At 38.9% G+C, this 26,252-nt stretch overlaps 1 protein-coding gene across 1 annotated transcript in view; it reads right to left on the reverse strand.

The window, feature by feature from the left end:
- HMGA2 (high mobility group AT-hook 2) overlaps positions 1–26,252 on the reverse strand; it is a 107,415-nt gene that overhangs the window by 80,411 nt on the left and 752 nt on the right. Inside the window, exons 2-3 of the mRNA XM_041411311.1 lie at positions 24,110–24,196; positions 16,648–16,698 (exon numbers count right to left, since the gene is read on the reverse strand). Of these exons, the coding sequence (XP_041267245.1) occupies positions 16,648–16,698; positions 24,110–24,196 (138 nt within the window). The remainder of the gene's footprint in view (positions 1–16,647; positions 16,699–24,109; positions 24,197–26,252) is intronic.

A 26,252-nucleotide genomic window follows, 5' to 3' on the forward strand; every position in this document is an offset into this window, starting at 1 on the left:
TGCAGGGTCAACATGGCAGTACAGACGTAAGTTTTCAGATGAAACTTTTGCCTGATAGGGCCTGAGGAAGGACCTTTCCCATCAGATCACTGACCACTGCAACCTCCCTGTCCCAGCGTGGCAGTAGCTGTTTGCAGCAGCGGAGTGGCAGAGCCCTCAGTCAGCTGCAGCAGGTGAGGCCAGAGCAGAGGAGAGAGGCTGTGGCTCAATGCATGATCAGTATGGGGTGTGCAGGCACAGATCCATCTGTCTTCCCATTTTCACAGTCCATCCATGGGCTGACCCCCAGTTCTTCCCCTCACAGGCCTCCCACAAGACTGCCAGGAGCACAGCTCTCTGCCATGTGCCCTGCCTTACTGCTCACAAAACAAGCACAGGGTGCTTGGGTAGATTTTTGTCCCTTGGCTCTGCTCTTCTATGTAACACAGCAGAAACACAGACAAAATTGCCTTATACCTTTGGTTAAGACAAAGAGCAGTGGATTCTCAGCACAAGGGGTAAAAATCCACTTAATAATGGGGAGAAATCTCTTCCTCTCAGAAGCAAAGAGCAAACACAGTACTGGGATGCCATCTGGCTCTCACCAGGACTTTGCAGAATTAAGGTTCATAGTCCTCCTCCCTTCACTTAGCGCTGAGTGAGATGGGCAGTTAAAGCAAAGCTGGGGCAAGTCTACTACTCATTCCAGGACAGATCTGCCACAAAAGAAAACCTTTAAGTAGTCAAAGCTCAAATACCTGCCATTTCACTGCTGGTGAAGAAAGAAGTACACCTTGGTGGCATTTTCAGTCATTTCAGTCATTAAAGTATTTGAGATACAACAGGCTCAAATACATTGACAGGTATAGCATAAAAGCATCCAAATTCGGTTATGAAAGGTGCCTGGTGCTTATCTCATCCAACCTTCTACTCAAAGCTAGGTTGACTTCTAAATCAGAAGTTAGATCAGGTTGGCCTGAGCTTTATTGCAGGAGGGAGATTCCTCAGCCTCTCTACAGAGTATGTCCCCTGCTTATCCCCTTCTATGGTGGATTGCTTTTCCTTGCTACATGGGAATTCTCCTTGCCAAAACTTGTGGCCCTTGACTCTTGTTCTCTTACAGCATGACACAACTGGGGAAATGCCATGTGCTCAGGAGACCATGCAAGCGAGGGAAAACCACATTCTGTTTCTGTTGAGAATTTGGCTTGTGCACAAATAGCACCCTTCATTCACTTGCATCCTCAAAAGCCTCCACTCCCCATGGCCTCACTGACAGGAAATTTTGATATCTTCTGAATAAGGGTGAGAAAATTGCATATAGGTACAACACGTAAGTTATTCCATGTGTCTTACAAATTATTATTTGTCAAGGTTTGGCAAGCACAATGCATTGATGTTCTATTTATACTGCAGATCACTAATTTTAAGAGGTTACAAACACTCTGCATATAGAGTTGGTGAGGCAATCCTTTGGCAAAAAAGTAAAAATTACAGTAATATTTAGCCTTGGAAAAGAGGTGCTAAAATGTTCTTTAAGAGATACTTGCATCTTGTTATTGAAATAAATGTTTCAGCCACACAAGTAACAACCACAAATCTGAAAAAAGGAGACACCTTGCATTTGGTAGCTATTCAGTGTTCGTGAAAGCTTTGCAACCTCCTTAATGGAAGACAGCTTTTTCTTTCATTAAATACATATCTGTAAAAACAACCGAAAAGACATCAAACACCAGAAAAAATACATTGAAATAACATTAAAGATCTAATATAAATCCACAAAAGCCAGGAAATTCAGAGATAAAGAAAGACTTTCAGACAAGGGAAAACTTTCCAATGTATTAAACTGGAGCATAAATTCACTTCCTCTCTATGCTTGCCATCAAGTCATTCCAGACGCAGGGGGTAAGTTCCTCCCTGGGGTAACTCAAGTGCCTTCAGCAGTACTACTCCAAAAAAATCAGTTTGGCCCTACAGAACTGTCTTATTACTTTCTCTGTTTCTGATAATTGCCATTGGTTCGAGTTTAAACAGCAACTTCCTGTCTTACAGCTCATTTTCCCATCATTCAGAGACTGTACTTCTGAGATCGCAATACTTTCCATGATTCCAGACTATGAGGTCAGCTGTGGGGTTATGACTTCACTGGCAAACTGGCTAAAGGAGAACCACTGTGCAAAGGAGAAAATCCACACTCAAACACAAATATCTCTGAGATTAGCAAAGACAACACTGCACCTCAGTGGGCATGGACATTTCCATCTGCACAAATAATATTTTCTACTTTTCACTCCAGCCAAGCATGAAAATGTCCCTTAAAATTACTGTTTTATTCATAAGTCATTCATGGTGCTGATGTGTTGCCACCCAAATTCAATCTTGATGTCAGCAGCAGTTTAAATCACAAGCTGTGGGTCCAACTCTTTGCACTCTCTGGAAGTACAAAATCAGACATACAGCTTAAGACAGGATATGAAGGGAATGAAGTGATTTTGAACTGCCTTCAAACTTCCCATGATTCTGCCCTCCTCCTCAAGCTGACATGGCTTTTGTCTCTGGGGTCTGGCTATTCTGTCTCCAATAAAGCAAGATAACCATAATGAACTAGTTAGTGGGAGATCCCCAGGTATCTGGCTGAGCAACAGAATCCAAAAAGAGGAATGTTAACCTCCTAAACTGTATCTAAGCCAGGTACTAAGAGAGTTACCCTGAGCCTTGATATATAGAGCATAACTGCTGTAAACAAAAGAGCTTTACACTTTACCTTTACTTCTGAAAGAAAAAAAATTGTTTTTCCTTTCAGTTTCCTAGACTGCAAAAGGCAGAGGACCTATGACAGGCATACAAAATAAGAAATGGGTAACTCAGACACTCACTTGTCCTGGAAACTCTGAGACCAGCACATCGGACACAACTGAGCAGACAGCTGGTGAGATCAAATTCAATCTAAGAATCCAAAAGTGACAATCCCCCACTACTCTAGGTCTTACAGAGACTTGGGCTCTTTGTTCCTTCTCTTTGCCTGTCTGCTACTCTTTACTGTTTGATTTTCTTAAAGGTTACCTGCAATTTCTCATATTTCTCATACTCTCATAGTTAGTCTTGGATTAGACATTTATTTTGTTAGATATTTTCCAAATAAACCATCACACATTATTTAAAATTAAATAAACGCCTTTTCCAATTTGTCAACAGCCTGATCAAGTTTGAATTACTGAAAATGAGAACTTTGTCAAAGTTTCTATCCATGACATTTATGTAGCCCTGAATGAAGACAGAAGGCAAGCTATGGATTCAAATGTTTACCGAGAGAAGACAAACACAGAATGGATACAGCTATGTTCACCCGTGCTTCTGTACTTGTGCAAAGTGTCTGGAATGCTCACAGAAGTGAGAAAAAAGGACAGAATTCCTCCACTTTTTTTTTTGGTTTTAAGGTCACTAAAAGCTTTTTGGAAAACTAACACATAAAAAAATGGGAAAGCTAAATAAATCACTAGAGTTCTGCTTCTCATTTATTATACACTCAAGATAATGGTTTCAGGGATGTGAAGAAAGGTGTACAGAACTTTGCAATGCACAAAACTTGTTCTGAGATATTACTTAATTACTGTTTGAAATTTTAACCATGCAAAGAAAACAACAGTAATTTATAATTATGCAAAAAGACTCTAACTTCTCCTGTAAAAAGCCTTTTTTGTGATTTGGAACAATGGAATTAACAACCTCTTTCTTGGCAAGCAGTTGCATCTGGTTTGCCTGTAAAGGTTCTGAGACATACTTCCTGAAATGAGCAGTGAAAGACAAAGCACCTTTCTGCTTGGAGCAAAATTATTATTAAGAATATAATTTTGAAACATTTCTGTGCTCATGTGTGAACTTCAGCCATAGCAAAATTTCTCTTTGTTGTTCTCTGCGGAATGGATATTGTCTTTACCTAAAGGATTTGTTCTAGTTTAAACAAAGTACAATGTGCAAAATCTTCTCCCTCAAGATATGCTACAGATTAAAGGGCAAATTCCTTCCCTTACTCAAAGCCATAATAGGTGATTTTTTTGTTATCATAACTCAGAAAGGGTTTCCAATTTATATATCACCATTTACAAGCCTTTGGAGAGAGAAATCCTGACTTCAACCAAATAATTTGGAGTCTTGCTATTGGATTCACTTCAGTGGAGGCACTACTTTACACAGACTCACCTTAAAAGGAATTTCTTTCAGTGACTAATAAGCCCTCAGTATTTATCTACCTATGACCACAGCTCAATGAAAGTTATGCATGCGGAAAAAGCAAGATAATTCAGGCATTTTCAAAACCACATCTTCATATATCTTAAAAAAAAATCAATGAAGATTACAATAGAGGTCTGTCCATATTTCACTTTTCAAACAGTTTACAGAAATTATTAAAGAAGAAAGAATTTATCCTTTTAAAAAGTATTACTGTTCATGTGGCATACAAGTTGCTTTATAATTCAAAAAGCAAAAATAAAAATCTTCTATGTGCATCTCTGTACAAGCCTAGTCCACCTGTTACTCATGCAGTGACTGCTCAAAACTTAGCTGACATTAATAATAAATTTATTGTATTCATAGATTTAGTCAAATACTGCTTGTTATGTAAGTCACCATAAAGTTTCTGTTCAACATATACAAATGATCTTCCCCAAATTACCTGAGTTTCATGCAAACAGGGCTACTCGCACAATTTATAGAGCTTGTAACCAAGCAGCAGTCCTGTATCACATTAGTGGCAGAGGGAGAAGGGCTGTAATCCAGGCACGTGATTTCTTTAGGAGTTTGGCCATTGACTTCAACAAACCTAATATTATATCACACATCTCCTGGCTACATATTCAATCTACTAGACCAGGGGCATCATGTCTCAGTGGTAGACCATTAGTCAGTCCACCTACCTCCATGAGACTTACGTGTAAAGCTTGATGAAACAATTGCTTGAACAGTCATTCTTGACTTGAATTGGAAAATTGCAGAAGTACCTTGAAAACTTCATACACCTCTGACACCTCCAAATATTTTATGAATGTTAATGAACATTAATGAATGCAACAGTGCATGCCATGACAGAGGGCACCTTGTCTCTCTACATATTCAATACTCTGATCCAAGTACTGTATACACTTTGTCAATTGTGTAAGGTGTTAATTTTCAAAACCCAACTAAACAGTTGAATATGGAAGGAGGGTCCCCAAGCAGATTTCTCAAGGCATTTAGCATCATTAACAGGAAACAAAGCAGGAGAAGCAGCCAGAGCCTGAATGGGTTCTCTGTGAATACTAAGGAAACCCCAACAATATGTTAACACAATACAATTTTGATAAGATCATAACAGTGAAGCTTACATGTGTTCCTATTGCATCTTGTAAAAGGCTCCAACTGTTATTAGGATAATTGATAACAGTCAAAATGGATTTGGGTAATATATTAGGTAAAGTCATATATTCTGCTCCATACAGAAACTACCAGTCTGACTGTTTGTAAGCTCTCAGCAGTTACTCAGAACAGACAGGATGTAAAAACCCTAAATTGTGCTAATTCACTCATTATCTTTGAGTCTCCAAAATGGAGACTGCCACCATAGGCAAATGGCTTCTAATGAGAGCAAACCAAGCTCTGCGGACCAAGCGCCATTCCCACTGACACCAATACAGATATTCAGTCACATTTAATTTATCAGAACTATTACGTAAGTCATCATAAGTAGCACCAAAGCCCAGCCCTGCAGTTTCACAGTTCAAAAGTTGTCAGGATTGACACAGTAGAATAAAACAAACTGAAAATATAGAGTTTATTTTAAAGAAGTGAAAAGAAAAAGCAGAATAAAGACATACATTATTCATTATTAGTCTCCTAAAACTGCTATGGAAATAGCACTCATAAAAATATATAACTCAGCTGCCAAAAAATCCCCTGAAACTCTAGAACACCTGCAATGATAACAGGGAATACAATTTAAACTGCAATATCACATGCAAATAGATTGCAGCAAGCTGTTGCCAGCAGAATTCTAGTATCTGTGCTATAAAACACACAAATAACATCTTATGTATGTGGAGATTTCACTAGAGTGGGGTTTGATCCTCTATTCTCTGCAGCTATCTCTGGAAGTTCCTCAGTTGCCTGGTATTTCCTTACTAACCTTCAAGCCCTCTCTGTTTAATTGGGTGAACATGTGCAAAAGTGATAACCTAAGGCAGCTAGCCTTACCTCCCCACTAAAACTCCGCTCCATTCCAAGTTTCAGCCAACAGCCATCCAAAACCTAGCTCCATCCCTGGAAGCCTTCAGAGCTATGAATTACCAGGACAGAGCATAGCATTGCTCACAGTGCCCAGGTCCAGCCTGGGCATCAGCATCTCAGAGCAAGACCATTCACAGGGGGTCTATCTATTAGCAAATGTGGTGAAGATTCAAATCCACACCTCCTATATAACTGTCCCAATCACAAGCTCCTCTGTTCTCCTGGATGAGAAGCATGCTCCAACCCTTCTCTTGAAGCTGAAATGCTGTGAAGAGAAGAAGCTACACAATTTTTGAGTACTAATTAAGGCCATTTTTCAACATTTAGGATGGAAAATACTTCTATCGTCGAGTCCAACCATTAATCCTGTATTGCCAAGTCCACCACTAAACTATGTCCCTAAGGACCACATCTATATGTTTTTTAAAATATCTCTGGAGATAATACCTAGATGTTTTAAATATTCTAGGAGCCTGTCCTGGAAGGGAACAGATGATAGAACCTAAAATCCTAGTGACACAGGCTGTAGCTTGGGTGTAATGGAGTCCCTGCAATGTCATGCCACGAAAGAAAAAAGGATGAAACCCAGAGATGCCTGCGTTTCAGAGATAAATCCACATTCCCCTCCCACCAGCACAGGGTGGCTGGTGGCTGCCCTTGTGCAGAAGCAAGATTTCCTTCCTGAAATTAAATCACTGCAACATCAAAACAACCAAGAAGCAGCCTCCTTGTCTCACTGTATTGCAAAGGAAATGATACCCCACGAACAGCCTAGAGAAACAGCAAGGCTAATTAGCATATTCTGTGCAACCAGAACCATCCTGAACAGAGAAAAACACAGAACGGCAAACCAAACAGTGTTGTCAGCATTATCAGCCTCCTCTCCACAATTACATTCATCTCAGCATACGGCTTTTTCATTCAGACTGTCATCTTCCCAGGCCTCCATGCTTCCATTTTCCCCCAAGACTAAAAATACCTGGATTCTCTTGGACTTGAAAAGATTTCTTCCTCTTTTAGCAGCAGTGTCACTACTGCATCTTTAAATCATCAAACTACATATCCTAATCTGACTATTTAAGCAATTCAGCTTGTGAAATCACAATTTTCAAATGTGAGGGTCTTGTCCCTCTACTTTTATTTTGGTTTTCCTTTGCAGTCTGATGAATACCTCACGTAGGGACTTGAAAATGCTATTGTAAACTATGCTCCATTCATATTTTAAATGGAACTAGCACATAAAAAAAAAATCGAAACAGCAAAGAAAAAAAATATTTTTCTTCACTAAGTGTTATGTGCTACAGAATCAGAAGATGATTCCTGGTGAGGATATTTTGCAGCTATTTAATGTAGGAAGCCCACCTTCTTGTTGAAAATCTAGCCTCATACATTGTTGGGAAGGATGAAAGTTTGACAAGAAAGTCTCACAAATATGTATGCTTGACAGAAAGATTTTTGAATGTAGAAGCTGAGGAAGGAATAGAGATGGAAGTAAATTTTGATATAGAAGAAAAGAATTGCTGAGCCAGTCTCACTGGATAACCAAGGAGGCAAAGGGTATGTTAGTTAGAAGGGGTTTTTTTATGACTTAGAGCAAAGGATAAACCCACCTCAAACAAGAAGATGCTTTTACCGAGCAGAAAGATAGCACAGGCAAACAAGTCAGCAAATGTTGCAAGTAGAAAAAAGGTCTCAGAATTTTCCACTTCAAGAAAACTGAAAAACAACTTCTAGCTTAAACTGTAATGTACTAACTTTTAGTGATTGGAGAATAGTAACATGAATATGGTAATTATAGTAGTTGTGATAGGCTATAGATAAAAGCTAAGGTATAGATTGGTTCTATTGTATTAAGATGCTCAGTAAAGAAAAGTATATAATGCATTTGTAACCTAAACTCGGGGTCTCCAGGCCTGCCTGCAGATGCAGCTGACAGCTGTAGGCACAGGCTCTGTCGCCCACGACCCTGGACTGCTGTAACACCTTGGATGTAATAAACTGCATTTGGAAGAGCCGCCTGGAGTCCCGCATCTCTCATTCAGGCTCTTACAATACATAAAATGTAACACTGAACTGTAATTTGAAGTGAGGCTTAGAGTTGGGATTAAGGAAGAGGAAATAACAATACTTGCACTTAAAAGCATATAATGACTTTCATTCAAACACCTGAAAATAATCTCCAAATATTAATTATCACAGTATTAGTCTCCCCCAAACTCTTCCAGAAGAGGATCAATCCTACATTCCTTTGGCATCCACACTGCCTGATTGGATCTGTCCATAATGCAGAACAAAGCTAAAAGTATTACCTGCCTTTAATTATTATGGTAACTCTTAACAGACAGGAGTAAACTCACCCACACAGGGACTGAATGCCATTTATAAGATGGCCTTTTCTTGCAGAGAAAAAATTTGATATCTTCCTGTAGGGCTGTTGCACCATGGGGGCTTGCAGTATAAAGCAGAATTAAATTAAAATAAAATTGTGTTAAAGGAGAGACACAATTAGTCAGAAATTTTAAGAAAACCTAGTATTCTTGACTCTGAATCTTCTCTTCTGGATCACACATTAAAACATGGGTTTTCATTCCTTCTGCAACACTACCTTTCAAGAGAACAGGGAATGGAAATAGATGAGGTGACTCATCTATTTCTAGATGAGGTGGCTTGGAATGGCCCTGTCCCACAGCTATGACTCAGACTGGCTAATGCTCAAAAGGGGAGCAACCTATACAAACCTATATATTCCAAATATTCAAGGAACCAGACACCTTGTTTTTGTGACTGTGTCTGTCATTTAATCAATAGATATTGGACTTCTATCTAATCAAGGTACAAAGATGAAAAAATATCATGCATCAAATATCCTTCAGTGTTGTATGTGGGATTGGTTCAAAACCCTTCCAGTCCAGAATCTCGTCATTCTATCCTGCATATGGAATCACATAATCACAGAATTATTCCAGCTGGAAAAGAATCCTGAGATCATCAAGTACAACCATTAACCCAGCACTGCCAAGCCCACCACTAGACCATGTCCCTAAGGTCCACATCCACATGTCTATCAAATATCTGGAGGGACGATATATAGACTTTTTAAATATCTTACTCCTACTCCTCACTGCCCACCAGCTAGACATATACCAGAGATACTGAAATTGTCACACCTGAATTTATAGAAACAGGTAAAAAAACACCTATTGGTTTAAAATACAAGATTGAAAAGTGAAATGTTTCCTTTCCTGCCTCATCGAATGTACACTCAAGAAAGCTTTACTGGAGGAGCATGGCCTTGAGCTGAAGGCACAGGGCAGGCTGCCAGGAAATCCGAGTTCTATTCCTGGCTCTCCTACAGATTTCCTTGGGCAAGGCAATTAACCTTGTGGAGTACATTTTCAATGGAGGTGAGGCCCAGCTTCTCTTTCTGCATTCATAATATTTCCAATGGTGAAAATGGAAATGCAGGAGCAAGAATGAGTGCCTGTACTTTTCTTTACCTGATTTTCTGTCAGGTATTTGGATGATAACTGCGCTAGTAAAAAACCCCCAGAATTCAAACACTGCAGGCATGAAAATGCCTCCTGATCTTGCCGCAAACAACCTCAGTGCTGGGTTTCCTCATACGTAAAACGGGCAGCGGGGCTTCTAAAGCCAAAGTACACAGCCAAACGGAAAACTGATTTTTAAAGTTATTGAACACTTGTTATCTGAGATCATAAAAAGGGAATTGCTAAAAATTTCAGTTTGCTTTTCCCTAGAGATGCTCTAGTTTTACCTGGTGCATTTTTTTACCTGATAAAAGTTCCTCTTTGGACCTCAAATAGAATAAAAGATTTTCCCTTAAGTAGTCTGAAATGTCAGATGAAGTCAAAATTCTTTTTTAGCTGAGATGGTATCTTTTAATATACCTTAAAATAAGTGGAAGTGAATTAGAGGATGAGTGAAATATCAGTTTGCTAATATAAATGCATTTTAGAAAACAAGTATCATGGCTAAATTTTCTGTTGTGGTCTTTTTCAAATAAATGTTGCCACATCCATTTATACCAACAAAGAACAGGACTGAAATTCCTAGGAAGGACACTATTTGCTTAGACAAATGTCTAAAGAAATGAAGATGCATACCTCTCTGCACACTGGGGAGACATCATGTATTTTTAGTGATTTTTTAATGCATTTGGTACAAGCATGTAAGATGGTTTTATTCTTTTCTTGAAATGTTGACTTGAAAAGTAAAAAAGGCAAACAACCAAAAACTGGCAAAAGAAAAAAAAAGAGCATCTGTTAGTCAGAAAAGTTTAACAATCACTGCTCTTTTTCAAAATGTTCATGTTTTGAGAGATGATTTCTTTTACAGGTCATCTGAACTGGAAAGTAAGTGTATAGGTATAAAGATTTTAAGGCTTTTCATTCATGTCCTCAATCCACTTCCTAAGTTTAGGAATTTTAAAGGAGAGGGCAATAGTCCTTTTTTTATGATTATAAAAGCCCCTTCAGGCTCTTTAGACCACAGAAACAATGAACACTCTCAGGTGATGTTCCTGCCCACACAGATGTAGAACATGTTCCAGAAAGAAGGAATTTTATATTACCAGGTTATAAAATAGTACCTATGACCTCCAGAGGAAGCTAAGGTTGTTTGGAAGATTAAAGTAACCGCAACTTTTGGAAATTTTCACTATGTGCTTCACATGAAGCAGTAACATGAAGCATAGATATAGCAGTCAAAAGTTGTAAAGACACAAAAAACTGAAATTATGTTACTCTTCCAAGAACAAGAAACAGAATTTTTATCTGTGCTACCTTCTGTAATTACATTAATAGTAACCTTTTCATTCATGATCCAGTATACAAAATATGAATTTCATCTCAGCTATGTCTTGCTCCAAATGGACCCAGAAGTCCAGAATTTAAACACACATTCTCTTAACAGCAGAATCTCTAGTCTAGCTTAGGAATACACTGGTAAGAGAGGGGAAAGTCTCACACTAACCTTCTGCAATCTAACAGCCAATTATGTGTCTTATTTTATTGTCTAGGTTGTCTTCCATAGTGACAAAAGATTAATATCTCCAACTGAGAATTCACCACTGCTATAACAAAGCCTTCTTTGGAGCAGGATGGACTATGATCTCAGAACATTCTTCTTTCTATCACCCAGTACATAAGATTGCATGAATTTAAGCATCTCTTAGACCATGACTTCATATGAGACAAAAAAGGCTGCCTGCATAAGAAGTAAGAAAAACTAGTCCAATGACTTTACATCACTGAGTATGTCATTATCAGGCAGAAACTTGACTTAGGCGTGGAAAGGCTCAGTGTTCACATATTCACAGGATATTTTGAGTTGGAAGGGACCCACAGGGATCATCAGGTCCAAGTCTTAAGTGAATGTCTGTATGGGCACTGAAGGCACAACCTTGGTGTTACTAACATCATGCTCTGACCAAACGAGCTAACAGGGGCAAGAAATAGCCTCAAAACATTGACAGGTCCTCTGAGGCAATGGGATTTTCTTGGTATGTATTTCTTCAAAATTGAGAACCACATTTTCAAAATCTTAATGAGCACTAGGAGTCCTTGCCTGACACAGGAACTGCTGGCATAAAAACATCTCACCAATTCCATATTCAAGGTTTTGTAACTCAGCTATGTCAGAACTGAACTGGAAATAATCTGAAGAAAAAGTTACTAAAAAAAAGCATTTTTGCAATATTTTTAAAATGTGGTTTGGCACTGCTTAAACCGGCATTCTGTATCAAATGAAACTCTGCCCTCATTAAAAAAGTACTGTAATCATCAATCATATAATTATCAAATGGTTTGGGTTGGAAGGGACCTGGAAGATCACCTAGTTCCAACACCCTACCATGGGCTAAGACACCTTCCATTAGACCAGGTTGCTCAAAGCCCCATCCAGCCTGGCCTTGAGCACCCCCAGGGGTGGGACATTCACAATTTCTTTGAACAACTGTTCCAGTGTCTCACCACCCTCACAGCAAGCAATTTCCTCTTAATATCTAACCTAAACTATTCTCTTCCAGTTTAAAGCCATTTCCCCTTGCCCTATCACTACAGGTCCTTGTAAAAAGTCCATCTCCATTTTTCTTGTAGCTCTCTCTGGTTACTGGGATGTTCCTCTACGGTCTGTCTGAAGCCTTCTCCAGGCTGAACAGCCCCTACCCTCTCAGCTTGTCTAGATGATCACGACTAGGATCAGATTAAAAATCTGCTTAAGGAAATTAATTTCTTATTATCTATCTCCTACCAAACTGAAATGCGCTCTCTATACTGTCTAAAAGAAATCAAAATTGTTGGAAGTTTTCTGAACAAGTCACAGTTCTTACTAAGGCTTCAGTGATACGCAAGCAGATGCTTCACGTGCGTCCTGCATGTCAGAAGGTCACCAATTATCTTCTGCTGTGACAATCATGCGAATTCTAGAATTGCATCTATCCATCTTTTTAAACAGCCATATGGCATGGAATCAGCCATCTCTTCTCCTCACCAAAGTCCTGCTCAAGGCTGTAAAAAGCTCTGGACTGCTCCCCTGGAACAACTCTGCCATGCTATGCAGAGAGTCTGTGGTTCAAGTCAAATAATTTGGAAATGCAAAAAAATTCTACCTAAAGACTCAATAGAAACAATGGAAATAAAAAACAAATGCCCTTTTCAGCATCAACTTCCAAACTGCATTTCAGATTCCTCCATTAAACTGACGCCTGAAAGCCCTAGAAGACTATGACATTTCCAGGGCCTTCCAATGCAGTTCTTTGGAACAAACAGCAAAACAATTGATTACTTAGTCCTTTGCTCATAAACCTTCAGTCCCTTCCTTTCAGTCAAATTATAGGCATACACAAATGAAATAAGTAAAATAAAAAACCTTTGCTAGATCTTTACAAAGGGCTATGTGAAGCCATGAGCAAAACAGTCTCTGAGTCCATGAGCAGCAGCATCAGGTCTCAATGGCAAACACATGGCCCTGATGAAGTTAATGACAAACCTTTCACTGACTCCTGTGAATGTGACTTTATACCTGTGCTACATAAAATAATTCTACTAATAAAAACCAGGTAGCTTCATAGGCATTTTTTAAGCATCAAAGGCTATGTCTACAATATGGACCACAGGATGGTGCTGAGGACCTAAGGTCCAAACCACACACCTTTCAAGAGGTTTTTATTTCACTCTAGCCTAGTCCTGTGGCTTTAATGTCTAACAGACTGCACTTCTACAGCACATCTTCCAATTTGGTTTCATTTGAAAGGAGTCCAACCAATGATCTCCGGGACTGCCACACATCGCATACAATAAGTGGGGAAAATGGAGACGCATTCCCGAAGCATACTCCTGATCTGACCTAACACACTAATGCAGATGCATCCAAGGAGCTTAGAATATGTCTGTGCAATAAAATCTCTAAAATTAAGGAGTACTGAGGCCCCCATGAAGAGAGTTAATAGGTAATAGACTCACAGCCTTCAATGTGTTCACACAGATGCAGCGACGTACAGTGAAGGTGTTTTACAGCAGCAAGCACTGTGTGTCTGATTTCAGCTATGTTTACTTCCCACCTGCTTGACCTTGTTATCTTCAGGACTTTCATTCAATTAGCCCTCCACATTTAGAAAGCTTTTCCATGTAGCTGAATATTTTATTTTCAGAAGATTTTGTTTAATCTTTACCATCTATCCTATTGACAAGGGTCTCCTTTCCCTTGACAGCTTTGCAAAGTACACATTATTGTATTAAAAAGATCATCTGATGTCTCATATGCTTGTGATAAACCAGGCTTCTTGCCCTCTTCACTTGGGCTCTCCCTTCCCCTCCCAGTTTTATACTAGTCAAAAAGGATTTACTTCTCTTCTAAAAAATAATATATAAATAAATACACTGTGAATCACAAACATTAAATACTTAATTTGAACCAGCAGAAAGACCAGCTACCGGAATTCTACAGTGGTCTGTTAGCTCGTATGTCTCTGCATGTGCATATTGAAGGAAACAGCAGAAATAATACTTTACAATTTGATGAACAACATATGACACAAAACATCTAGACTCCCAAAAAAAGGGTTACAAACTTATGAAAATGTAGAATTCTGCCCTCTCCAAGAAAAAAATCCTACACATTCCTTACTTGCACAGATACTAAACCATCATCATTAAGGCCTGACATATAAATAAACTGGATTAAGGAAGAATATAGTCATTAAGGATTAAACTGAAATATGGGTGATAAAAAGGGACATTTTCTGACAACATGGTGGAGGTCTAAACAAAAAGGATGATGCTGTACCATCTGCTTCCAGGCAGACTCCTCACCTCATTTCAACTACAAGCGAGAAGGAGCCTGTGAACTTAATTTAAACTGGAAAGAGAGAAAAAAGAGAAGGGGGAAAAATTCTTCAGACCATGAGAATCAAACATGCCACTATCTCAGTGCAAGCTGCAGATTTGGAGAATTATCTCTAAAAATTACAAGAAACAATCATATCATCGGAATAACAAAGTAAAAAGACTACGCTCTCAACAGGTGCAACAGCAAAGCAACACCAGGTTGCAAAATATGCATTAAATTTTTAAAAAGTGAGTGAAACTGTTGAAAGTATTGGTCTCATAATAAAGTAATGCATACAACCCATTTCAGTAATTCCCATTTCTGAAAATCAGATTCTTGACTTGACAAATAGCCCATTCCATACTGAATGCTCCACTGATACTGCCTATTCTTTCTTCCCCATAGAAATACAAAATTTCTGACAATGAGTACTTGGAAGAGAAACCTTTTTAACATTTCAGGTTGCTGACTTTTCCCTTTTCCCCAAACTCTTCAACCATCCCTATTCACCTGTCACACATTCCAAACTCAGAGATGGCTTGACTGTTATAAATTAACTACTCTCATAAACCAGGTATTTTTGCTGTTTCCCAGAGATTGCACCCAAGGTGAGGATCAAGCAAGCAACACTCAGCGTCCAGATATGCAAGGTTCAAGGCAGACGGGAGGAAGCAGACAGAAACTGACCCACATTTTACTGCATTTGGCATTTGCCTTCCCCCAGCTGCTTATGAGGAAGATCACCAGCATAGACACATTTCAAAAAGCCACTTTTTTAATGGCAGTAAGCTTCCTCATCTACCTGAAAAGTGCCTGACTTAAAAACTACAGGTATAAACCACCCATCTAGTACACAGTGGTCTGTTTTCTCAAAAAAAATATCCTGTGGAACATTCACTGGAAAATGCAATAGAACTAGTTCTTAAAGTGACTGCTAAAGCCAGCTTTCCTGTGTTTAGTGGCTAATACTCTGGGGAACCTTAGCTGTAGTTTTCAGTACCTTCCTGTGCTGTTTGAGCTTTTGCAAGCATATACCTTTATAACTCTTCTAACAGCTATGCAAAAGAACTGAACAAAATGGACGGGGAAAGGACCGGACTGACGAGAGGAAAGAGATTACGGAAGGAAATAAGGGTTTGAAATTGAGATGGTGGGGGTGGATTTGAAACAGAAGTTTAAAGAAAAATGTTGAGCAGGGAAAGGGAACTGGAAAAGGGAAGTCAGAAATGTTAACTTATGATGAAGCACACACCTTTTTGTCATCTAATATTCAATCCCATTTTCCCAGTGACACCCCATATGAAAGCCCATATACAAGAGAAAAAACATGCAGAGGAGAGGTGCACCAGGCTCATTAGTTGTAAACATCAGTGAGAACACAAAATTTCAAATATCTATGAATGAAATACTTCCATTGCCAAAGAAAAAAAACACACTTCTGATAGACACTTCTGAAGACCAAATGGGGTCAGCAAAAGCGGAAACTTTTAATGAAATATATTACCAGTCACTACAAATATATGAGGCATGAAAATGACTGTGAGTGGAAAAAGTAAGTTCTAAGTGCAAGTATCCTGCTGTTCATCTGTGCTCTTTCTCACTGGATTTAAGGAGAATATGCATGTTTCCAGGCAATGTAGAACAAAAGCATTTTGGTTTTTAAACTTTATCTCGGTGCACCCTACATCTGAGTCTTATCACCCTCTGATGTCCCATAGTGCCCCTTTATAACCTTTGTTACTCAATTACTGAACAAGTTATCTCATTGTTACTCTCTTTTGAAGGAAGACTTGAGCCTCTTTTCATGCTGATAAGATAGGCATAAATATTCACTCGAAGCAAACATTCAATTGTAAAGTGTCTTGAGCAAACTACCAGAGTCTAAAGGTAGGAAGCGGTGATCAACTTCTTTGCTCTCTTAACCCTTTAGTCAATCCACCAGAACAAAGAGACACAGAAGACAGATGCTTTTCTTACAAATGAAATTACTGTTCTCTAAAGGAATGGACTTTATAACATACTTTACAACACAGCAAATAAATCTGGAAGTGAAATACCTACCCATTTTCTGGGCCGGCCTCTAGGTCGCTTTTCACCAGTGGCTTCTGCTTTCTGTAAAAGAAACACAACATATTTTATACCTCAGCATTACAGCCTCAGTAACTAGGAGCTCCTTTCCTGTAACATTAGCTACAATCGTACCTCTTGGGTGGCACCGGGCCCCCCAGCCAAGCCGTGTGCTTTCTGGCAGAACGTGTGACTAGGCTGCTTTTTCTGACATTTCCTCGGCATTGCCTCCCCTGCAGCCAAGGGTGTCCCCAGCCCTGGTCCACGTGTGTCCAGGGGCACTGAGGAGTGTGACCACACAGCCCCAGCTGCTCGGCCCTGATGGTGCAGACACAGGGCAACTGGGAAACCCGAGAACCTCCAAGAACATCAAATCTAGTCTTTCACATGCCGTCAAAAAGTACTTGAAGATACTAAATCAAAAATACAGCCTGTTTCAAGTTGGATCAAAGCAGTTTACAGCAGCTACAATTCCTTTTTCAGTCTCATTATGTTCAGGCATGAAATTAATTAGCACAGAATATCACCATGAGCATGTCTGTGTTCTTACTGGGAAACAATTTCTCTACTTTTCACATGAAGTTTTCCAGCTAAAAGCGTATCTTTAGGCTGTAAGTAAACCTTTTATGGCCCAAAACACACCTTTCCTTTCCAGGTTTAAGGAAACAATGTGAAAGAGGGCCTAAAAGTGACAGCTATATTTATGTAAGCCCAGCAGTTGCTCCTGGAGCTCAGCTTAAAGGAAATACGGGTCCTTTTATAGGCTCTTCCACTAATTCCACTGTGTGACACTGTGAATACTACTACTACTAACAGTACTCACGTAGTACACTAAAAAACTTACAGAGTTTAAAATGAAAATTCCAGGTTATTGTCTCTAGCTAGGCTATGCTCATCCATACACTTCACCAGGTAAATAATTCTGTTCCACTCAGGATTTTGCTACCACCAGGGCAGGACTGGCCAGATACAGGGTCGTCAAGAAAGAAGAATTTTAATACACGTGAATTGTATTCCTTTGTTTTTTTCCCCGAAGTTAATGGTATGTGTATTTGATTTGCCCTTAGAAATCAACTGTGCCATTAAATAAATCACTTGCTGGTCAATCACTGTAACATATACTGTAACCCAATGCTGTGTAAATCGGATCTCTCTAAAAGAGAACTTGAGCTGAGGAACTAGTGGAGGAATCTTTACAAAAAAACCTGCCCTGTGAGTTAAATGCAATTATTTTGAAATAAATACCTCACAATAAGAAAGCTGTGAAAAATAAAATTCACACTCCTGAAGGGCAAAATTATCACTCAGACTTGTTAAAAGAGTAAACTTGAGCTTTAATAGTTTATACCGGTGTTACATGTAAGGTGAAACCCTCTTAAGACAATACTTGTTAAAATGCATTTACTGTATCCTGTAGCTGTCTATTTCAGAGTTTTGTTTCCTTTAAGCATTCAATTTCTTTAAAACTTGTAACCTGAAGGATGCAAAAAAACAGATATGGTTTAGTGTTGATAAGCTGTAGCTCCCTGCTTCTGTGTTTACTTCATGAAACACTGGGCATAAATCTTAAAAAGAAATACCAGTTATAATTGGTCTTAACAAATCAACACTTGACATGTTATCAGAGCACTAAGGCTGTTTATTTTCTTGTGTGTGTTACTGCATCTCAAGGAAAGATCCTTTTCCAAAAATCTACTAAAAATAATTAACTTTTTGAATACAAAACTACTTCAGTCTAATAATTAAAGTCCATACAAACCTGACACAAATTTTAACTACATACAATGAACATGAGAGATTTCTTTCAATTACTAATCTTTGCTTCCTGCCATAAACTCACACAGGGTGGCTGCTTCCCATGCGGCTCAGCAGCGCTGAGCTCCACCACCACCCACCGTCCCTGTCAGAAGTGGCCAGTGCTCCTGCTGGCTAGTTTGGCTAATGGTTTGTCAAGTGCTTGGGGACCTTGCAGATTGAAAGGCACTATATTTCTGCAGTATATGACTTCAACCTCATGTTAGAAGAAAAACATTTCCATAGCTCTTATCAAAACCAAATCTTTCACAGAGGTGAGCTGAGCAAACAGCCAGGCATGCCAAAGGTGATGTTTTGGTACAGAGAGATTCTGTAAGTAAATAGCAAGGTTTTCACAGATTAAACTGCAGAAAATTAATGACAAGAACCTCCAAACTGGAAGTTTTAATCGCCTTTTCAAGAGAAGAGAAAGACAAAACACTTTGAGAACAAACGAAAGGAGCAGTAGCAGCACAGTGGCAACGATAAATACATTAACTTCAGGAAAATATTCCACTTCCTTCCCTCTTTCTTCAGCCTGCATTTTGCTAAAATGCTGTATTTTAGCAAATTGCTGTATTTTCTCCAACAGCATAAGACTTTCTTTTAATTGAAGCCTTGAAGAAATGCTGTACTGTGTGTAAGACAGGTAATCCATTGGTTCTCCACAAAAGCACTAATACACTGCCTTTCCTCTTCAATAGGTTTCTGCACCATCAGAACACTCCAGTCTGTTGGCTCTCGGCTTTAATTGAAGTGCTGCCTCTGAAGCAAGGGGCAAATCCTGACAGAGCTCCAGGCCACCCAGAGGTGGTGTTTGGTCAGGGGGTTTTTAACATGTGGTGCTACTATGCTATGAGGCATGACCTTGCTTTTTACAGCTGAAACATTAAATAATCGAAGTTTAAACAAGGGTCAGGTATGTTATCAAACACAAAGTGTATTTCATTAAAAATATGAAATTTCTTATAAACAATATGAACACATCATTTTTGCAATGTCACGTTTTAGGAACAGAACTAGACTTATATTTAAAAGCATGATCCATACGGGAAATGGTTTTTATTTATCACAAGTGAGAAAGATCATAATTCAGTTACTGCTATTGGTAACAGTCCCCAGGAAGATTTGCAATCCACTCAAGCCCTGTACCACAGGGCCATCCAACCCTGCTTCCAAACAGCTTCTCTCAGCAACTCTAGGACTTGACTGCCCATGATCTCTGCCTCCTTATTGCAAAAATGCACTGTACCCAGACAGAAACCAAGGCTGTACTACTGAAAGCAACTAACAAGACAAGACAAATATAAATAATTGAATGGCTATAAAGTGCTCCTTGGGCATCTATGTATTGTCAAGGAAGACCTCAAATGCATCAGAATCCAGATTTGAAGAATTCTATCTACTTTGCAAAATGATCTGCTGGATATCTCAGATAAAATGTGTCAGAGCTGTAAGTCAGGTAAAATAAGTGATAGTTCTCAGGAGGAAGATCACTGTTGTCAAACAGAGTCAAAAGACCTAGTCCAGGAATGCGTCCCTCTCAAAAAAACCACACAGTTATTTAGTCAAAATATACTCCTAAAAAAACCTTAGGCATTGACTAAGTACAAAAACATCACACTTTCCATGTCCTGTTTTATCCATTTTAATGCTAAACAAAAATCAGTCTTCTGCTTTTCCTATCTTGGTCAAAACATTTGATTTTGAGGTCTCTTGTTTTTTCAGTGCAATAACCATGATACAATCACCTGATAAATTTGATCCTGTTTTCCTTTAAGCTTGTAATGGCTGATGTAGATGAAAATGAATGAAGCATGGAGAAGCCAACTAGATTTTCATGACCCAATTCAGGGCAGAGTCCTGATCACATGCACTTTTCTGGTTTGTTTTTGTTTGTTTGTTTTTTTTTTTTTTATTTTTTTTATTTTACCTTTGGACTAAAAAACCCAGGGGCATGCCTTTTCTACATACCAAATCTGGCCATGTAAAGTAGGGACAATAGCAAGTGTAGTCACACACAGGATCACCAACTCTAGTTTTCAGAGGATGATGCATCAAGCTCTGTAGGCATTTTTAGTCAATCTCACTACACCAACAACTACAATAAAATTCAACATATTTTAGCTGAAGGTAAATTTTACTAGAGAATTTTTACCATTGTATACTCCTGGGACATCCCTTGACAATTCCTTTAGTGACAATCATATAGTAGCTACTATTCTTTTTTCTAATGTCATAAATGTGTTTCCTGCTCCCAAACAGGAAAGTATTTATGCCTACACAGTATTTTTGTCAAGCCAAACCGTAGGAACTAAAAAAAAAAAAAAAAAAAAAAAAAAAGCCCTAGAAAGGGAAATATGATGGGCTGGGAACACATCTCACCAAACAAATAAAATTCAACCACAAAACACCCAGGAAATGAAAAAGGAAGATTCCCCACATTTTGCTGTTTTTTGAAAAATATTTTAAATTAATGACAGAATAACTTGTTTAAAGATCCAGACTGCATAATAACAACCTAATTGTGGGGACTCAAGTGCAAGGTGACCAGCAGGACCAGCAGTTTTTTGGCTCTACCTCTTCTTATCTATCTGGTAACACATTGTGTTCCTCCTGTTTGTAAAAATTAAACAACTGAGAAATGGTTTAGTCTTCTACAAAACGCAGTTTATTTCTTGTGCCTAGTTTATAAAAACTTAGGCATGTGTGATATGCAAGGCTTTAAGGAAAAAAGAAAGCATATTACCCAAAATTAGAGTAATTGCCACATTATTAGCTGTTCAGTTAGTTTTGCAACATTTTGTATGCATTGTCAAGTTTCACATTGCTAATTTCCTAACAAGCACAGTTTGTTTTCAGATGCCCCAAGGCCAGTTTACTAAGACCAAACACAAGCTCTTAAAGCTAAAAAAAAATTAAAAAACAAAACAAAAATTTTTTAAAAATCCCGTGAACCGAGAAATTTTAAATATACAACACAACCACAATTCCAGGGAAAATTGTCCATCAGCTGATTTAAGGGTATTTTTGAAGTATAACAAAACAAAGCCCCGGTTCTGGAGTATTTTTAACTCGCTGCCAATTTGTGCAATACATTTTTAATTGTGATGTGTAATGCTTTGCAAGAGAACACCCAATCAATTAATCATGAGTGCCTTCTCATGGCTGCTCGGTGGGTTCTCCTGGCCGACGTTTATCTAACATGTTGTGAACACTCTGAAGCATTTCAATGAGCTCCCTTTGAAACGCACAGGGCACGCACTATTCTTTAGAAATTCCAGCCAATTCCAGCTGGGTGTATAGTGCCCAGGTTCACATGTAGAGGGGCTTAAGCTAAGATACCCAGTGCTCTTTCTGGGAGTTGAGACAGGCTGGAGAAAGTCTTAATGAATGCATGTATGCATATGTATGGGTAAATATGTGTACCACAAAACTGAACATATAGTTCACTCCTTTTAGAGGTGATACCCTCACCACCAAATGAAGCTTTCTTACAGTGCCAAAACATTCCCATCCATATTACAGTTAGAAAAAATATTGGAAATAATTTTACATTAAAATATACTTGGAGATACCTGGTGAAAAGCTGAACTATTTTAAAGAGGGCTAATTATCAATTTGGAAAAAGGGCTAAAATATTTATTTGAAATGTGATACCAGTCTCGTTCTTCTAGTGAGGCTTTATAAGTGTTTAATGTTTTAGAGGATTTATCAAACACTTACATACTTTATCTATAAACCTAGAAACCAGTAAGACTTGTAATTACATACCCCTCAAAGGGGTTTTTTTCTATTATATAAAAAGACACGTGGTCTTTGGTCAATTTTTTACATTAGCAACACCCAAAAGCTTTAATTAGAGCAGTAACTTGATGCATTCTGAAAATCAAAATGTTACAATGAAATTACTCAGTTTGTAAATTAGACTGGGAAAGCACAACTTTGTATCAGAATCATCTGGAAAACTCTTGATTTCAAAAACCTACACATATATGAATGTTTTAAAATTATATTCCATTTATACTGATTTCCAAATCATTTATGTAAATGAAATAATGGCAATATTCCTTTTAGAGGCATCTTTTAAAAACATTTCTACACATTACTTAAAATTTTGTCTTACTACAAATGTTTCTCCTAGGAAAGCCAACACTCCTAGGAGCAATATTTAAAATACTAAAGCTCACATTTGGATTTGCTAGACTAATAAAAAACTTCTCCTTTTCTTTTGAAGAGTGACATATAAACTATTTTAACATGAATCTGAGGAATGCTTTTACTGTATAAAGAAAAAAAAATCAACATTTTAAGCACATTACCTTGCAGAATGGCTTTGAAAGATTTTTAATACTTAACCTGTAAAGCATTTTTTACTAATTCCTGGATTTCTTGACAGAACATGCTGCTTTTTTTCCAGCCCATAAAGTAAAAAAAAAAAACCAAAAAACCCCCAACCAATTTTGAATTTACAGTTGAAAAAGTACCTCAAACAAATGTTGAAAAAACTTTAAACAAAACAGGCATGAAACCATAGTCACCTTTTAATGATTTAATATTTATCAGTAGTTGCTATAGTAATTTATAACACTGAAAACCATCAAACTTAATATGGTCAGTACCATAGGCTTACAGAAAAATAAACCACAATTAGATGAGGACACAAATACCTTCCACACGTTTTGTCACTCAACTCCTTAAAAGATACTGATACACTTGAGCACTACAGTTCATTCCCAGATTTTGTAAGCTTTAGTGATTTAGTACCTGTAAACTAGTGCTAACTGCTTGCAACCAACAACATAAACAAATCTCCTAGATTTGTTTTCAAGCCCATACACAACAATTTGCCCTCACTAAAATATTTCCTACAGAAGGGTATGCATTATTTGCCTTGATAACACAGCTTTCTAATGGGGTGCTTTCCCCAGTTCAAATAAAATTTAGTCAAATTTTCATGTTGTATTTGTGATGTAAAGTCCATGCACTAAAGGCAGTGACTTCAGGGAGCTTCTCCTGTAGCTGGAGGCAATCAGAACCACCAGAATAAAGTTTGGTCCCATCACCAAGCAGAAACAGTCGTTCAGAAGACTAAAAGCACTTCCAGTAAAAGTCTCTTTGAAACTGATTACTAAACAAGATATAACAGGCTTTTACTGTAACTGGAAGTTTACTTTACCATCACATTTTAAAGCTGTAAATTTCAATATATGCACTTATTTCCATCAGCACATAATTGGATTTACTCCTAATTAACTTATGTTTGACAAAGCACTTAGCTTTAATATACAGATTTGGTCTGTAGTAGTAACAACTGTAAGTGGGCAAGAAATTAATCTTCCCCTTACAAAAATCTTAATGAAGAAAATAATACCCTTAACAATGACTTCCTTACTAGATACAGGACATTTCATGGTTTCTCGTGAAATACATTGTTATTTCACTAAACTCTAGACTACTGAAAAAGATGCCCTTACAGGTTCTGTACTTAGGGTCTTGATGTTAATTCTAATTTTAAAAATGTGAAATTCATGCTTTATGTAGCTTCCATTATTAAAAGAGTTCCAATCCCACACTTCACAGCCTAGATTATTGGATTTTTTGCTACCAGTTGATTAAAAAAAAACCAGCATTAGTAATTTTTTATCTTTAATAATCTCACCTTCTGAGCTGCTTTAGAGGGACTCTTGTTTTTGCTTCCTTTGGGTCTTCCTCTTGGTCTTTTAGGAGATGGTTCACCAGTTGGCTCCTAAATACAGGAAAACATGCTATTGTGGCAAGAGGCTACAACTAACCCAGATGTTCTAAAGGATAAACTAAACTGAGAAGTTGCTTAAAACATATGAATTAACAGTGTCCTTAAATAATATCATATTAATAATGCAACATAAAAAAATTTAGCAACTCCAGGTAAAGGAAAAAAATAATTTTGCACATTAAATGAGTTTAACTTCTCTTGCAATTGCATAGAAAAACTTGCAAAAGTGTGAATATTCTAACATGTAAGTTATAGCAGGAAACATATTTTTAAAGATGGCTATGATTTCCCTCATATAAGAGCAATTATTTAAAAAATAACACAGTTACCCATTTAATTTCAATTGCATTGCATTATAGCAAGATACAATTATCCAATGTAGTTTCTAGCACAAGCTTTTTGGGGGAAAAAAGTTTACTACCAGAATATTGTAAAGTAAGATGAGACTACTTCTCTCTCAAGGGGGCAATTTTTTTTTTTCTTCTGCAGTCGGCATTATATTCACACCTATTCTAAAGAAAATTGATTCGTATTAACATGCAAATTTAAACGTTTCTTCAAATAGAACACTTGTAAGCCAAAAAAACTCGACGAAAGAAAAATCTGAAACAAAACCCCAACTCGAAAATGTGTCGACACTGATTATTTTAGCTATTTTCTTAACTAGTTCCTTTGCCTGCCAGTAAATAACCAGTCCTTAAAATTGGGTATGAATTACTGAGAATTCAGATTCCAAATATTTATTCAGTGAATCATAAACACTATAAAACTCTTCTAGTCTTGAATATTATACATTTCATTCATATTACAGGATGCGGTAGAACTAATTAAGCGCAGTTTGTTAACTTAAACCAGTTTAAAGCCCTTCAGCTTTCATAATTCCCGGGTAGGTTAAAGGGAGGCCGGCGAGGGGACTCCCCAAGTGCTGCAGCTCAGTGGCGAGCCTCGCAGGCACTGCACATCTGGGCTGAGCACGTTGAAGGAGACGCGCTTTTCTTTCACTTCCACACATTCAAATGCTACCGGAGGAGAAAAAAAAATAGGGGAAAAAAAGAAAAAGAAAAAGAAAAAGAAAAAGAAAAAGAAAAAAGGAAGCCCGAGCACAAGCCAGCAGGGTCGGTGGGGGCTGGCTGCCAGGGCTGCTCGAGGGCACTCAGGGGGTGAAGCAGAAGGGGTACAGAGCCCGCAGTCACCGGACCGATGGAGTGAGTGTCACCAAGGGCAGCGCGAGGTAACGGGGGGCTCTGCTTTTATGGCTTCCCAAAATACAGTACTTTCTGTGAAATTTACAGGACCATATCGGGGCGGGGGAGGAGAAGGAAGCAAAGCAGCCGGGTTTCCCCCGGCTCGGGGCTCTGCTGCTCAGCTCTCTCCATGTTTCGAGCCCCTCGAAGGCTCTCGTGGCAGTGGGGCTGATGCCAAATGAATGGGAAGTAAACACGTTTAAAGCCCGCGGACGCTCGCTCTAAAATGAGCTCCACGGCCAGCCCTGCTTCTCAATCGTGACTTCCGAGGGAGGCAGGGAAAAGGCTGCGGGCGGCTCCGCGCTGCCCCCGCCGAGCTGCGGGATTAATTGGTTGCATCCGCAGGCAAAATCCTCCTTCGGCGGCGCCGGCGGAGGGGCTGCAGAGCGCGGGGGCTCCCCCCGGGCCCCTCGCCCGGCGGTAGGGGCTGAGCGCGGCTGGGCAACTCCCGGCGATGCGACAATGGCACTTCGGGAAAGGAAGGGAAGGGGGCTGGGGGTGGGAATAACACACTGATCTAGCAACGTTAGCGCGAATTCAGATCTTGCAAGTCAAAAAGGGGAGCCCAGCGCGCCCCTCTCGGGGCCCAGGTGGAGGCTGGGGGTGTGGGTGGAAAGGAGCACAGGGCTACGCTCCCCGCATCCAGACACGGCGGCGTTCCCGTCGTCTCGACCTGCTTTGGGAAAGCGCCGGAGCAAAGGGGAAAGGTGTTGCAAACACAGGGCAAGCCCCCTCCGGCTACCTCCCCCACCTCCATCGGCAACGGGGGCACCTCTCTCCACACGATGAGGGGGGCGAGGGGG

This window comes from Onychostruthus taczanowskii, unplaced genomic scaffold (genome assembly GCF_017590055.1).
Source record: "Onychostruthus taczanowskii isolate IOZ18803 unplaced genomic scaffold, ASM1759005v1 scaffold35, whole genome shotgun sequence".
In the NCBI taxonomy this organism is placed as follows: Eukaryota; Metazoa; Chordata; class Aves; order Passeriformes; family Passeridae; genus Onychostruthus; species Onychostruthus taczanowskii.